The 17518-nt window shown below is 41.4% G+C and overlaps 1 protein-coding gene across 1 annotated transcript; it reads left to right on the forward strand.

Moving 5' to 3' along the window:
- The first annotated feature begins 8118 nt into the window (after positions 1-8118).
- On the forward strand, positions 8119-17425 carry LOC106579910 (transmembrane protein 132D). Its single transcript, XM_014160268.3, has 5 exons — positions 8119-8257; positions 12773-12978; positions 13302-13566; positions 13693-13884; positions 13987-17425. The coding sequence occupies exons 2-5, from the start codon at positions 12815-12817 to the stop codon at positions 15367-15369; spliced, it is 2004 nt and encodes a 667-aa protein (XP_014015743.3). The 5' UTR covers positions 8119-8257; positions 12773-12814; the 3' UTR covers positions 15370-17425.
- Positions 17426-17518: the final 93 nt, after the last annotated feature.

The following is a 17518-nucleotide window of genomic DNA, read 5'->3' on the forward strand; positions in this document are numbered from 1 at the left end:
GGCTGCGTTTCAGATCCATGTTTGTGCATTTGAATGTTGCAGTAATAGGATCTAGGCCTAGCGTTTGAGAGAGCGAGAGAGAACATTATTTTGATATCCGGCCTGATCCCAATGTCTTGACTGCCCCCACATTGAGAGAAAGAGAACTGCTCATTTTTAAGAAATCATGAGGCTCATTTCAATTTTCTGATGCAACAGGAAAATTCTCTGTGACAAGAGTGATCAAGTTAAGATCCAACATCTGTACTGGACTGCCTTACTTGAGAGTAAGTGGACCTGTTCCTATTCAGTAGTGTGTTTCACAGGGAGTTGCAATGACAAAGAATAAAATGGAGACTTTGTATTGTCGAAGTTCCAGCAGCACAATATTCCAGCTGGGCAATATTATGAGTTTAGAGAGATCTCATGAGTTCATGACAGCTCGCTTGACTCTGTGTTCAAAGTCCATAGTTAAAAGCTATGTTAACACCATCACTGCACTTACCCATTCTTGTCAATCCCTGTTAATGATGATGATCTAATATAATTTCAGTTAAAACAGGCCTAACTCTCTCTGTAACGCTTTAAAGATGTTTCACTTGAGAGACTTTGGACAGATTCATCAGATTAGAGGGGATCCTATCCTAGTCCTATTCAATGCATTCTAGTGTACATTGAGAGGATCAGGCTATCAGAAAAATGTACTGCTATGAGCTATCCTATTTAGCCCAATGCGTACATCCACCTTTAGCCTTGCGCCTGCAGTGGCACGTGTGTCTGTTTAGAGTTAATAGGTTTCAGTGGAGGGAGATTGTTCATCTCATTAATCTGTTGTCTCACACAATCAAATCCCTGATGCTCAATTGCCATGCTCGACTGGTCATACCTTACATGTGCACAAACAAAGTGATTACTTTAGAGTAACAGGACATTTATGTTAGAGCATTATTTGACACCCTCGGTGTGGATAATCTTGTTTCATGCTACCGATGGCTTTGGAAGGAAAATCCCATCTTTTGTTGTTATTTGGATGAAGGACAAAAGACCAAAGAATTAAGTCATTATTATTATTGCATGACGAAAGAGGCAACAATTAAATTAGTGTTTTCTTATTATCCATATTGTTAAGGAATAGGTAGTTTAGACAGCACACTACAGCTCACTACCACTTCCACACTTCATTCCCCCAGGGGGCAGCACCAACCTTATCCAGGTCCTGAGCCTGGTTGATAAGCACATCAGGTACTGCCAAATAGGTGATCGTCACTCAGTGTCCCAGCTTACAAGCCGTGAGCCTGCTAGGGCTGTTGCGGTGAAGGTATTACCACCACACTGGTGGTCACGAGTCATGAAGGCACTCAAATTCCATGTGACCATTTACTCACGGTAATTAGGCTTCTCCAAGCTTTGATGCTGCTGATAGTCATTAGTAGCCTACCAAACTTGATAACTGCCTGGTACTCAGCACTCTATTGTCCCTCTAATCACTCTGACATCAATGAAAATGTATTTGAAATCTAATCAAATACTTCATAATAGCCCATGAGCTCATGTTGCGCTACATTTCAATAGCCTATGCAATTGCAGGAGAAAACAGTGATGGCCTCTGCTAAAAAGAGAAGGATCAGCTTTCTATAGACTAGGCCTACTATATTTACTTCTCAACTTTCCTAATATTAAGCTCATTACTTATATTTACAACAGGAGTATAGCCTACCGTGCTGGCATGAAAATAAACCACGGGGAAAAGCGTACTCCATTCACTATTTAAGTGCAGAAATTACATGCATGTTCTGATACCGGTGCTTGTTAATGGTCTATTCTAAATCAAAACAAATTTTACACATATATTATTTAGTATATGTAAAGACAAGATTAAATCAAGAATAGTCTGATGGGTGAAAATATTACCCTATCACTTGTGAATGATATATTATCACTTGTGAATGATCCCCGTCATAAGAAACAATGCCTTTTTATGCGCGACTTTTTAGAATCATAGTCACACACCTCATGAATCATAGTCGCACACCTCATGTAGGCTAGCCCATAGGCCTATATGTTTTAATAAGGTTTGTATCACAACTAAAGTGGCCAAATAACTTCTTAAAAATAAGCACATTAATCGGCTTTACAAGGGGTGTTGAGCGTAACTGGCATACTTAAGCAGCGTGTGAGGTTCAAGTTTGGGAAGATCCTTTTCACCATAAAAATGCACCTTTATAACGGAAGCATTACATGCATAATTGCATTTGCTTTCACATTTGATAATGGTGTTTTCTGCTAATGAAACAATCACGCTTATAGCCTACCACTATGTGTGCATTGCTGCGCTTATAATGTGAAGAAATAGCCTAATAGTTTATCAACATTTTAAGCTAAACGTTCTGATCTGTTGCCTCAGCCACACTGCGTAAAAAGTTTTTTTTTCATGTTAGTGGTTGTATTCATTTGGGACCCATCGCATCCCACAGCCTCAGGCTGCTAGTTTGTTTGTTTTTTAGTTTGCGCATTCCTTTGATATTTTTCATTTTTGTACATACAGTATTTATGTTTTGTCACCAGCTGAACAAATAATAATCCGCTTGGACTGACCGACCAAGAGATCAACAGAGACAGGGCTGGCCCTGGACCAATGTAAGGTTGCTGTCTCCCTGGGAACATGTACATTGAACACCTAGGCACATACGTTGATTTCTCCCATAGCTGCACATCTTAAATCAGGTTACAGAGTAGTTAAATAGGACCAAGACCCATAGACTTTACGAGTGCACCCATATGAACAGGATAGTTCATGGTTTCTTAACAATATGTATGAAAACACTTTGACAATGCTGATCTTTTTTCTGTAGTTGGTACAATTATTGTAATGTGTACAATTCAATGTAATCCATTTTAATGTATACTTTAGAGCAGAGTGCCCCAACTGGCAGGCCACGGGATTTTATTTGGCCACCCAAGTCATAATTATTTGGGGGGGTATAAAGTGCTTTCAGAAAGTATTCATACCTATTGACTTATTCCACATTTTGTGTTACAGCCCTAATTCAAAATTGATTAAACACAATCCCCCATGATGTCAGAGTGAAAATATATTTTTAGGAATTGTAGCAAATGTATTGAAAACTAAATAAAGAAATATCTCATTTACATAAGTATTCACACCACTGAGTCAATACTTTGTAGAAGCACATTTTGGTAGTGATTACAGCTGTGAGTCTTTCTGGGTAAGTCTTTGTGAGCATTCCTCACCATTCATTATTTTAAAAATTCTTCAAGCTCTGTCAACCATTTTCAGGTCTTGCCATAGATTTTCAAGAAGATTTAAGTCAAACCTGTAACTTGGTCGCTCATGAACATTCACTGTTTTCTTGGTTAGCAACTCCTGTGTAGATTTGGCCTCGTTTTTAGATTATTGTCTTGCTGAAAGGTGAATTCATCTCCCAGTGTCTGGTGGAAAGCAGGCTGAACCAGGTTTTCCTCTAGAATTTTGCTTGTGCTTAGCTCCATTCAACCACAAAGAATGTATCCTGGAAAAACTCCCCAGTCCTTAACAATTACAAACATATGCACAACTTGATCCAGCCACTACTATGCATGGAAATATGAAGAGTGGTATGTGCTTTATTGGATTTGCCCCATAATAGAGAGATACTGTATATGTGATTGTATACAAATATAAGCAAGGTTTAAAATAATTATATTTTAATACATTTTTATATATTCTTGCGTTCAAGTTAGTCTACAAATGATATGTAATTATGTTCAGGCCCCATGACCATCCGCTCAAGAAACTTTTTACCCACGGCTGAATCTAGTTGATGATCCCTGCTTTAGGGGATAGAGACCACCTTTTAAATCATGCACATCTTGTTTTGATACTTGACTAAAATACTGTTATAGTTTGTTTGTGTCTCTATTTTTGTTTAATTTGCTAAGATTATTCAATTACAGTAAATCTATTTTTTTGATGTCTTTACATATGGTGTGTAGAATTTTTAAAAAGCTCTTAGAGAACTCATTAGAAGGTGCTTTGTGCTTGCATTTGACTTTGAAGGCGACACACACGGTACATTTGTAAAGATTTGACAGTTGGTTGTGTGCAAATGTAAGGGTTGATGTGGGGAGGAGGGGGTGTGCTGGATACAGGACTTACTTGAGAGTGAGTGGAGCAGGTTCTATTCAGTAGTGTGTTTCATAGAGAGATGCAAAGGAATAGAAATTATACTTTGTATTGTCAAAGTTCCAGCTGCGCAATATTATGAGACAAGTGAGATCTCATGAGTTCATGACACCTCACTTGACTCTGTGTTCAAAGTCCATAGTTAAAAGCTGTCTAAACCCATTCACTGCACTCACCCATTACTGTCAATCCCCATGTTAATGATGATGATCTAACATAATTTCAGTTAAAACAGGCCTAACACTCTCTGTAATGCTTTACAGATGTTTCACTTTAGAGACTTTGGACAGATTCATCAGATTAGAGGGGATCCTATCCTAGTCCTATTCAAGGCATTCTAGTGTACATTGCGAGCATCAGGCTATCAGAGAACTTTACTGCTACAGCTATGAGCTATCTATCCTATTTTGCTCATGCTTCCATCCTCCCTCTGCCTGGCGCCTGCAGTGGCACATGTGTCTTTTTAGAGGTAATAGGTTTCAGGGGAGGAGGATTGTTCATCTCATTAATCTGGTGTCTCACACACAATCAAATCCCTGATGCTCATTTGTCATGCTCGGCTGGTCATGCCCTACAGGAAATGATTGTGGGAAAGAACATTAAATGACCCCCTTGTGTGGATAATCTTGTTTTATGCTTCTGATGACTTTGGAAGGAAGATACGTTTTTGTTGTTATTTTGATGGAATTAAATCATTATTATTGCATGATGAAACAGACAATCAAATGAGTATTTCCTTATTTCTCTTGAGTGTAAACAATGCTATCCATACACTAATGATAACAGCCTCCTAGTGTTCCAGGGCATATTTGACTGAGGAACCCAGATCCTCCCACCCTCTATCAATTCTTTATTGCTTTTCTTGTCTCTGTTTACACTGTGGCTGCTGTGTCAGGATCACTGCTGTGCCATCTTGATTACTTTAGGCTTTGCTGTCCAACCTTGACTGTTTATGGTAGCACCATTCTTCTCCTTTCTTTTAAAATTGTTTACTTTCCGGCCATGAATAATGTTTATCTGCACTTACCGAAACAACCACATATAATAGCTTGAGTTAAGACGCGCTGAATGAGTTCCTCTGGCAGTGACAGTCCCACTCTGATCCTGTTTCTTCTATCTTCTCTCAGGCTGGACAGCAGTCTACTGGAGGTCCTACAGATGGACTTTGAGGTGGAGGAGCAGAGCAGTCAATCAGACAGCCAGGTGATCACATGGCGCCTGGAGTTGCCCGCAGACACCAGGGATGGGGGGAAGGAGGGTTCCATGAGGATCTACACCACCCAGAGAGACTTTGTGGGCCTGGCCACACTCGTCATGGTGAGCACCGACTGACAACTCATCTCTAGCATCTACAGTCAGGCCCAAGATTATTGGCACCATTGATAAAGATTTGCAAAAAAATGTAAGAAATTATATTATTTAATACTAATACAATTGCTCAGAGAAATATATTTTGTTTAAACAAGTAACACAAATCTGAAAAAGATAAGGTTCCGAATTATTGGCACCCCTGTTCTCAATACTCTGTCACCCTCCCCTTGCCAGGATAACGGCTATTGAGACTTTTTTCTAAAAGGTTTTATGAGATTGGAGAACACGTTGGGAGGGATCTTAAACCATTCCTTCATACATCTTTCCAGATCCTTGAAATCCTTCATCTGCGCTTATGCACTGCCCTTTCCAAGGTTTTCAAAGTCCGGAGACTGAAATGGCCATTGCAAAACATTTTGCTTTGACCATCTCAGTCTCTGGACTTAAACCCCATTGAAAACCTGTGGTTTCAATTGAAGAGGGTAGTCCATAAGTGCAGACGAAAGATATGTACGATTCTGTATAAAGGAATGGTCTAAGATCCCTCCCAATTAGCCTGGGCAGACTCGAGTGGGCTTTATGGATCTCCACTATCGTCTGGGCTTGATGTGGCCAGCCGATAATACACTTGTTAGCCCCGGCGACCAGTTCGTACATAAAACAATCTCCATTCAGGCTGCAAAGGCTTTGATATCCTCCTTAACTTTATTTAATGGCGAGAAGGCAGAAAATATGCGTAACTTTTTTATGAAACACCATTTTCCACCACCATGCTAGAGTGGCTAAATGCAAATTCTTGATGCATTTAGCATTTAGCCACTCTAGCATGGTGGTAGAAAATGGTGTTTCATAACAAAGGTATGGATATTTTCCACTTTCTCACCATTAAATAAGGTTAAGGAGGAACTCGAAGCCTTAGCGTACAACAAAGCTCAGTATTTGTATCATTTTATACAGTTTTTTTTCTTCTCATCCTTATCAAGCGTGCCAATGATTTTATACCTGATTTGAATATGCATGTATTATTTTCACCTGTGAAATGTGCTATTGTAAATTATGTTTGCCTTGAACGAGGCATCCAACAACAATTGTATATATGAGATCTATTGTTGGTAACAGGACCTAATTCACTGTGTACTCATGACATTGATGCCTCTGTGTCATAATGATGTACAAGGAGGTTGCCAGTCTCTGACCAATGCTTCACTATTGTTTTTTTTGTGTGTGTGTTTTCTTTCTCTTACTATAGGATCTCTGCAATTAATACATCATATAATCTCTATACCGTAACTAAATAAGAAATGTAATGAGCAATTGTCATTACAATATTCTATCTGCTCTTAGCCCTTTGTGCTACTGCAATCAACAGGCCCTGCTGACCTCTTAAACCACTATTGTTTGTTGTCATGGGAGATTTAGCATTTCTGTGTAGTAATACTTTTTTCAAAACCATATCTTCCCAAAAAAAATCTTATTTTGTGATACATCTTTTGGGCATTTTGTTCATAGATGTATTTAATGGCTTCATGTAAAATTAATGTTTGTGAACAGGAAAAACCTTGATTGATTGAAAGACAATCTTGTCATATCATACAATAAACAGTATCTGAAAATATAATACAGATTAAAGGCACTGAAATATGAAGGTATTGGTACTGTGATTTTTTTCAGGACTTTGACTTCCTTCATCTCAATCACGGATTAGATGGTGACCTCAGGCTGAGAGCCAAACATGAGGATAATAGATGTTTGGCAAGAGGGCCATTAGGTCTGTACTGATCTAGCACTCAGCACTATGAGCTGCTGAAAATTGTGAAATATTGGTTGGAGCTACAGTTATATTGCCAATAAAAGAAGGATTATATATATTTACAGTACCAGTCAAAGGTTTGGACACACCTACTCATTCAAGGGTTTTTCTTATATTTTTTACTATTTTCTACATTGTAGAATAATAGCGAAGACATCACAACTATGAAATAATACATATGGAATCATGTAGTAACCAAAAACGTGTTAAATAAAGCAAAATATATTTTATATTTGAGATTCTTTAAAGTAGCCACCCTTTGCCTTGATGACCGCTTTGCACACTCTTGGCATTCTCTCAACCAGCTTCATGAGGTAGTCACCTGTGTTATGTCATAGCTTTGATGTCTTCACTATTATTCTACAATGTAGAAAATAATAAAGAAAAACCCTTGAATGAGTAGGTGTGTCCAAACCTTTGACTGGTACTGTACATATCTACCTAAATTACCTCGTACCCCTGCACATCAACTTGGTACTTGTACCCCATGTATATAGCCAAGTTATCATTACTCACTGCGTATTGATTATTGCTTCTATTATTTCTCTATTTTCTTTCTCTCCGCATTGTTGGGAAATGCATTTCACTGTTAGTTCACACCTGTTGTTTACGAAGCATGTGACTAATAACATTTAATTTGACCGTTTAATTAATCAAATATGTATTTGTACTAGCGATGGGAAATGACAACTTCAGGTCATGTTGTTTCCACTCACAATTTCTCCCCTGCTCCCCCTGCCTACAACAAGTTTATATCTTAACCATTAATGGTTCCATTAGGTTGATAACTTATTAAACCTATATCCAGACTGATGATGTCTTCCCTTTAGGACACAGAGATCCTGAACACGGCGGTGCTGACTGGGAAGAAGGTGGTGTTGCCTGTCAGGACTGTGGCTGTGGAGGAGGACGGGTCAGTCACTGACGTCTCAGACTTCACCAACTGCAGCTCCACTGACGAGGACATCCTGAAGGTACTGCAGGCTGCCTACCGCTTGATGCCACATTGTCCCCTGGAATTTATCCTTGGGTAAAGGGTGTATATGTGCTAAAACCATGGCTTAGTGGTGGAGGTACTTAGCACTTTGACACACAAATAAGGTGAGTGTGTTTCTCTAAGGTGTTGATATGAAGCTGTCAGACTCAGTTGCTAAACACAGAGCATTCCAACACCGAGATTATGGGGCTACTCTAACATTCACCTTCACTTCTTTCACTGAAAGCTTCCTTACTTTACACACAGGTGTCACTGCCAGGATACTTTGCAGATCTGTGGTGTGAATAAACATGTCCAACAACCAAGGAGATTTCTAGTCGTGGTTACCAGCCTGTTTTGACTGTGGTTAGAGTGCCGGTAGAGTGTGTGTGTCCTGTCTAGCTGCCCCAAGACTATGAGACAGGAGGAGGGCCATTTAGTGTGGGTGTAAGAGGGGGGAGTGACTGCTAAAGGCAAATAAGTTGTACCAAAGTCACCTCTGCACATGCTCTCTTCCACATCACAAAACAAACAGTGAGTGACTCTCCAGTGATGTCCTCCATCATGCCCATCAGCTGCTGAACTGAAATTAACACATAACAGGACATGACAGGGAAACAAAGGAAGAACAAACACTTCACGGTGCTTATTGTTGTTGCACAATATCCCTTTGTTATTACAGCCATTGATCTACATTCGGCCAATGTAAGTGTAATTATACAACTTGCTCTGTGTACTAACATAAGTTTAACATAAACAAAGGCTTATCCACCCATTTGTCTGTTGTTGTTTTGTTTTTGAAGAAATCCATTAGTACATGACCACAGGAAATAAGTGATGTCTGTTTTGTAAAGAAATGGAATAGATACGAGAGCATTGGGATTATGATAGTGACAACAAAATGTAAATCACTATTCATGCATTTAAAAGATGAATGACCCTTTATAGTTGGCCCAAGCTTAGACTTAAAGCTTATAGTGTTTGTTTGCTGATCAGATGTATAAGTAAGCTTTAGTAGCAAAAATTCTCCCTAAGCTTCTTAGTTTAGCGGCTCTACACAGATATCTTTGCTCTTATGACGCATGTGAAAAGAGTATGAAATCTGCCGATGATAAATGGCAAGGCTTTATTCCATTTTATTTTCTCTGGTCTGAAATGCTAAAACAAAGTAAAATCTGCCATGATGAAAAGGCTTTTCAGAGGTATAGAAACATTTGCTTTGTCAGTTGTGAGCAATGGACACTTGGGTACTTGTGTGAAATGCCTTGAGATTAAGATGAATCTGGCACGTCAAATATCAAAACCAGTTATCTTTAAAATAGGTATTAATAAAAGTCTATTCTCTGTCAATTTGTAGCTTCTTGTGTAATGAATACAGTCTACTCACTGCTGCCTTAGATTTTTGGGGGGTGGAGATCACTTATCCATGCAGTTGGTATTCACTCTGTCAGCACAGTTACTGATAAATGTTTGTGAGTCAAGAGAAAGGTGCAAATGAAATTAATCTTGTTGACCTGAAAGAGAGATTTTCTCACTCTGCCTTGATACTGCATGAAGTGATGAAAGACAAATGGCATAGATCAAATGAAACGTACATTTCAGACATGTTTTCATGGTAGAACACTGAGTGATATTCTGTGCTCCATGCTGAGATTATGTCTTTGGAGACTTGCAAGAGACTTGGATCAGCACTTCAAAACACCTTTTGAAGTAAATATCTTTGGAAAATGATTTGGTTATGTTGCCATGTAAACATGGAAGAGTTTGAGGCTGTCAGTGAGATTTAACTAATATGGAGTAGCTTGGAGATGGGAGGACGAGAACTCTTACCTAAGAAAGTAACTGGGCTCTTAGATTAGGGATGATTGACTGACCTTGTCTACTGTCTATGGATGAAAACTATTAATGAAAACTCTTCATGATCTCATTGGAAAAAGATCGGTGCATACTAGCACAGGCAATTAAGTGATAATGCCTGAGGATACATTAGCACGTGTGTTGTTAGGCCCAAAACGAAGTTACCAACATATTCAAATAATGGTTGACATATTTTCATTAAAAAATGTTATTTTGATGAATTTATTTCATCCTTCCACAAGATATAGTCCCGACACAAATCTAAGAATGCTACCCAAGCTGGCTGGTCGTTTGTTCTATCGGTTCGGTTGCCAGAAACGCAACCAGTCGTTCAGTCTTTTTGTTCTGTATCTATTGACACAAACCAGTCGTTCAGTCTTTTTGTTCTGTATCTATGGACACAAACCAGTCGTTCAGTCTTTTTGTTCTGTATTTATTGACACAAACCAGTCGTTCAGTCTTTTTGTTCTGTATCTATTGACACAAACCAGTCGTTCAGTCTTTTTGTTCTGTATCTATGGACACAAACCAGTCGTTCAGTCTTTTTGTTCTGTATCTATTGACACAAACCAGTCGTTCAGTCTTTTTGTTCTGTATCTATTGACACAAACCAGTCGTTCAGTCTTTTTGTTCTGTATCTATGGACACAAACCAGTCGTTCAGTCTTTTTGTTCTGTATCTATTGACACAAACCAGTCGTTCAGTCTTTTTGTTCTGTATCTATTGACACAAACCAGTCGTTCAGTCTTTTTGTTCTGTATCTATGGACACAAACCAGTCGTTCAGTCTTTTTGTTCTGTATCTATTGACACAAACCAGTCGTTCAGTCTTTTTGTTCTGTATCTATGGACGTGACCCAGTCATTCGTTCTAAATGTTCGATTGCCATACTGGCTGGCAACGTTCCTATCCCTTGCTTGCTAGCTTGCCAACAATGGCTAACTTACAGTCAAGTCAAACAGTGCAGCCAGAATAACAACAGTAGCAGCCTTTGCATTTGTTTAAAGTGTTTTCTAGAGACATTTATTTGGATACATCCATAACAATGAGCTAATGAGGCGCGATTTCGCCTGGCATAGAAAATGTGCTCCTCGTCAGGACACTATTGTTCATAGGAGATAGACAACAACACAGCTAACACAATCCCTTCAAACTGAAGCTGGAAAGACTGCAAACTAGCTGCACTTTGTTTCGTTTGACCCTTTTTCAATTGACATTTCTTTGTATATATCCTTAAAAATGATGCCAATTGATTCATGATTTCGACTGACAGAGAAACGCTGTCTACCTGTTTGTCCCGTCCCGACACGTTCATTACTATGGGACAGCTGGAGATCGAATTTGAATATTGAAACAATGTTGCAAATGTCGGAGAGACAGACAGCAAGGTTTATGCAAATCTCCACTGTTGAAAACTAAATACTAGTCTAAAAGAAATGTGAGATAATATCTAGATGCTTTTTATAGTGGAGATCAAGTTGATAAATTGCTTGGCTGGGCTGATGAGACAGTGGATTGCGCCGTCAGATGGAACAGAGTAAATAGTCATTTTAACGTCATAGATTTAGCCGGTGGTAACTTGTGGAATAGACACCTGCTGGATTATGGTTTTAACCAATCAGCATTCAGGATTAGAACCACCCGTTGTACAATTGTTCATAAATTTGCTTGGATGAGAAACTGCAGCAACACACTTTTACTCCTCTTCCAACTCAATTTTCCATGTGGAACATTCGATAGCCTTTTTACCAAACCAGAGATTTAGTTAGTGTGCAAGGTAATTGTTGTCAGCTACTTGCTGACTATGATATCACAGGATCACCCACAACAAACAGGACATTACTCTGACAATGCATCTTCTAACTGCTGAGTTCATGGATAGGTAGAGTAGGAATCTCTTCCATTTGCATGCCTCCCTTGAGTCTGTCAAAGTCAAGGCCATTTTTCTTTACTCCCCTGAGCACTTACGGGAGCCAATGATAACGGAATTTCAATGCTCCATAAATGATCCAATTCCTTCAAGCAAGGAACTTTGATAGAACCGGGCTGAACCTGCAGTATGTTTTCCATGGTTTAAAAAAAACCATGAAATTTCTCAATGGGCTGACAGAAACGACTTACCAAGGTTACATAAAAAATGAAAATGTAATGAATATAGCACAGTGTGTTATTGGATTAACATACATTTCAATGTTATATCTTATTATGGCCTTCGCCTTGTGTTCAGTGTAGCAGTTTCTTACAGCTGATTGACTATATTACCATAGTGGGGCATGCACTGCTAAGATACGGCAGAGCCATTTGTTGAGTTCATTAAAGATCTGGGAACTATTTGTCCTCGGTTAAGGATAACTTAATGTCTAGTTTCATTATCTCTCATTTTCATTGGTGTAACTTAGCATCATATAAGATCTCTCTATCATTTAAAGAGTCCCACTTTCACACCACTCATTTACAAATAAATGCTGTATTTCATGTGTAATAGAACAAATCTGTACATACAGTAGTTTAATTTAGAAGCTGGTCACATGCTTAATCTGAATATATAGTATAACATATTCACCCCTAAATAGCATAAATGACAGGGAACGTATGTTTTGGTAAGGCCTGTTCTGATGTTTAACTATTGCTGTTATTTCTGCTCGTCCCCTGTCCAGGTGTCAGACAGGTGTGACTACGTGTTTGTGAATGGGAAGGAGATGAAGGGCAAGGTGAGGATGATGGTGAACTTCACCTACAGCTACCTGAGTGCCCAGCTGGAGATGAACGTGTGGATCCCACGGCTGCCCCTCCAGATCGAGGTGTCTGACACAGAGCTCAGCCAAATCAAGGGATGGAGGGTGCCCATCATGACCAGCAAGAGGTACATTAGAGCCCACCAGTAACCCCCATTCCTGGCACACAGTGAAGTCTAGTGGCTTAAAAGGAAGCCCTAACTCTAAAATTAGTGTATGTTTTATCACAAATAGTATTTCTCAACAAGATCAGGCTTGTGTTTTAATTCCATTACATAATGTATTAAAATACCTCAATGTGATCCAATCTACAGAGTGAGAGAATTAAAATGGGAAACAGTGATTAGGGACAGGGCACAGAATATGTGTGTGTGCATGCTTGCGTGTGTGTTTTGTGACAGGTGTGACGTGTGCTGTAGCCTAATTCAGAGTGTTTCTATTAATTCCCTAGGCTCAGCTGGAACAGTGATGAGGAGGATAAGAAGGGTAAAGGCTGCATGTTGCAGTTCCAGCATGCCCTTGTGCGTGTGATCACACACTTCATAGCCAAGCAGTCGGACCCCCGGGAGCCCCAGGTCTACTTTCTGGGCTCAGACTGGCAGGTGGACGTCACCAGGCTTGTGCGCCATTTCCTCAAGGTGGAGGACCCTCGCATCGCCAGACTGCAGGCAGGCAGGGTGCTGTCAGGACAAGACATGGGGACCACCTCCGTCCAGGTAACCATCAGGCCTGGTGGGAAGCCTGACTGACTGCATGTTTAAATGGGCCTTTATCTATAGAGGCGACATTGGATATTATCATGACGTGATATTTAATGCAATCTGTTTTTTGTGCCCGCGAAGGTGTTCTCCCCCCTCTCTGACTCCATCCTGGCAGAGAAGACGGTGACGGTAGTGAATAACAAAGTAACCATCACAGAGCTGGGGGTGCAGCTGGTCACCGGCCTGGCTCTGTCCCTGCAGCTCAGCCCAGGAAGCAACAGGGCCATCCTCGCCACGGCAACCATACAGGAAGTGCTGCAGAGCCCCAAACAGGTGTTGTTTATGATCTTCTTGAATGACAATCAGATCAGACACAGGTATACTTTAGATTGAGTTTAATAATATTACATATTGTTTGTTATTTTGTCTCCTCAGGAGGCTGTGGTTAGTTCCTGGGTCCAGTTCAGCGATGGCTCCCTGACACCTCTGGACATTTATGACCCAGCCTACTACCGTGTGACACTGACCTCTCTGGACCAGGGCGTGGTTTCGGTGCAGGGCTCCCCGCCTGCAGTGGTGGCGGAGGGCGAGGGACAGGGTGTGCTGGTCAGGGTGGAGATGGCCATCTGTGAGGCTTGCCAGAAGTCCAAACGGAAGAGCTCGCTGGCCGTGGGCAGCGTCAGCCTCAAGGTCAAGTTCCAGGTCAACAGCCGGCGCTTTTCCAGCAATAGTAGCAGCAACAGTAGCAGCAGTAGTGGAGGTGGGGTTGGCAGTGGCAGCAGTAAGGACAGCAGCAGTGACTATGGGAATGATGGGGAGGAGGTGGACAGTGAGAGGAAGCAGCAGCAGCCCCAGCAGCCCCTGCCCAGCAGCTCAGCCTCAGAGCGGGAGGAGAGCGCCATGCGCAAGGTCTCCACAACAGCCAAATCCAGTGAGTCAGACGCCGCTCCGGGGAGCATGTCCAGCGGTGGCAGCAGCCAGGGCGGAATGGCCAGGGCGAGTGAATCAGGAAGCTTCTTAAATGCTGCAACCATCAACAGTCCTGCCAACCCCATCAATGACAGTGATGTTAGCAGCCCTAGTGACTATGGCACAGCTGAGGGGACAGACAATGGGCTAATTGTAGGTATAGGTAGTGTTGCAGTCAGTAGCACTGTGAAGACACTTGGTAACCTGATCAACTACAATAACTTCCCCTCTCAGGTGGAGGTGCCTGACAAGGAGCAAGTCGAGATGGACATGGGCAATGAGGATATGCTGTCTAACCGGCCTCTCTCAGACTTGGAGATCGGCATGTACGCTCTGCTGGGGGTCTTCTGCCTGGCCATCCTGGTCTTCTTGGTGAACTGCATCTCTTACGTAGTAAAGTTCAGGCACAAACATCCCTCCTCTCATGGCCAGGAGCCCACGGGGCACAGGCACGACTGGGTGTGGCTGGGCACTGATGCAGAGCTGGTGATGAACGTGCCTGGCACTCCCCTCCAGCAAGACGACCACAGCACCACAACAGTCATAGACATTGGGCCTGATAAGATTGCCTCTCTGCCCAGGCAGCCCAGCTGCCTAGCCCCCTCCAGACCCTCCTCTCCTTTGGTCTGTGGGGGCTCCCTCGGGGCCAAGCCCATGAACCGCACTGAGTCCCTCCACTCCCCCACAAGCAAGAGGAAGAGGGTCCAGTTCACCACCTTTGCCTCTCTGGACCGTGAGCACTCCCCACACCTCCCCAGAGAGAACGGCCATGGCATCCACTGGGTGGGGAAGGAGGAGAACTATGTTGAACCCCAAGTGCCCATCACAGAACCTGTGGACAATTTATAATACATAAAGGGTCCGTTTCACCCCAACTGTGGGTGTGTATGTGGCGTTGATTGCCTCAATGCCTTTATTTATGGATAAAAGTAGACACAACATAATGAGCATCACCACAAGTGGTTATACTTATTCATTATCTGTGGTTAGTTTTAAATATCTGTCAAGGCGTCTTACATGTAAATATCTCAAATGCTTTGTGAGAGACATTTTTTATATTCGATATTAGAGAAAACACTGTGAATACATGTGAGGATGCTTCTCATCAACCTACTGATGGCACTTTGTGTGGTGGAGAGGATAAAACGTTTGACTCAGGCCAGTTGAAATATATTTTTTTACAAAAAAACACAGAGGGTCTTGTTGCATGTGAAAAATGTAATTATCTTACCTTTTACACTCACATGGTGGTACCCCCTAAAGCAGGGATCATCAACTAGATTCAGCCACCGGCCAATTCTTTTCTTTGTAGACTGCAAATTGACCGCAAGAAGCCAAAACAGATATAGTACTTGACTATAGCATAATAATTTCAAACCTTGCTTACATTTGTACACAATCACATACACTACATGACCACTCGTCAAACATCTCATTCTAAAATCATGGGAATTAATATGGAGTTGGTCCCCCTTTGCTGCTCTAACAACCTCCACTCTTCTGGGAAGGCTTTCCACTTGATGTTGGAACATTGCTGTGGGGTCTTGCTTCCATTCAGCCACAACAACATTAGTGAGGTCAGGCACTGATGTTGGGCAATTACGCATGGCTCGCAGTCGGCGTTCCAATTCATTGTCATGCTGAAACAGGAAAGGGCCTTCCCCAAACTGTTGCCACAAAGTTGGAAGAAGCACAGAATCGTCTATAATGCCATTGTATGCTGTAGTGTTAAGATTTACCTTCATTGGAACTAAGGGGCCTAGCACGAACCATGAAAAACATCCCCAGACCACCTCTACCAAACTTTATAGTTGGCACTATGCATTGGGGCAGGTAGCATTCTCCTGGCATCCGCCAAACCCAGATTCGTCCGTCAGACTGCCAGATAGATGGTGAAGCGTGATTCATCACTCCAGAGAACGCGTTTTCACTGCTCCAGAGTACAATGGCGGTGAGCTTTACACCACTCCTGCAGACGCTTGGCATTGCCCATGGTGATCTTAGGCTTGTGTGCAACTGCTTGGCCATGGAAACCCATTTCATGAAGATCCCAACAAACAGTTTGTGTGCTGACGTTGCTTCCAGAGGCAGTTTGGAACTCGGTAGTGAGTGTTTCAACCGAGGACAGACAATTTTTATTAGCTTCAGCAATCGGTGTGCCCGTTCTGTTAGCTTGTGTGGCCTACCACTTCGCAGCTGAGTCGTTGTTGCTCCTAGACGTTTCCACTTCAAAATAACAGCACTTACCGTTGACCGCGGCAGCTCTAGCAGGGCAGATATTTGACAAACTGACTTGTTGGAAAGGTGGCATCCTATGACGGTGCCACTTTGAAATTCCCTGAGCTCTTCGGTAAGGCCATTCTACTGCCAATGTCTATGGAGATTGCATGGCGGTGTGCTCGATTTTATACACTTGTCAGCAACGGGTGTGGCTGAAATAGCCAAATCCACTAATTGTAAGGGGTATCCACATACCTTTGTGTATATATAGTGTCTATCTATAATGCATGGGAGTACTTTGGAAATAAAAATCACCTGCGGGCCGCCAGTAAACAAACATAACATCGCTGTCTGATGAAAACCTCATAACTCAAACTGACATGTATTGAAAGCAGTAACTCCCTTCAATGTTTTCTGAAAATATTCTAGGAACAATAAAATGTATTCAAAATAGCCTCTGTCATTTCATAACTGTATGTTTGTTAATGAGACAATATGGCTTTTTTCAATTTCCTGAAACATTTCTGTTGGATATGAGAGATTTTCATCCGACAGCGACGCAACCTAACAAGGAATTTTTGTATATGCACTGTTTGTCTTTATATTGTGTACATTTATGTTTGATTTGATTTTTGATAATGTCTGATATGATTTTTTATTAAACATACAGATAGCGCTTACACAGCCTGGAGGTGTGTTGGGTCATTGTCCTGTTGAAAAACAAATGATATTCCCACTAAGCACAAACCAAATGGGATGGTGTATTCCTGCAGAATGC

Source organism: Salmo salar, chromosome 20 (assembly GCF_965601325.2).
Source record: "Salmo salar chromosome 20, fSalSal1, whole genome shotgun sequence".
NCBI lineage: Eukaryota > Metazoa > Chordata > Actinopteri > Salmoniformes > Salmonidae > Salmo > Salmo salar.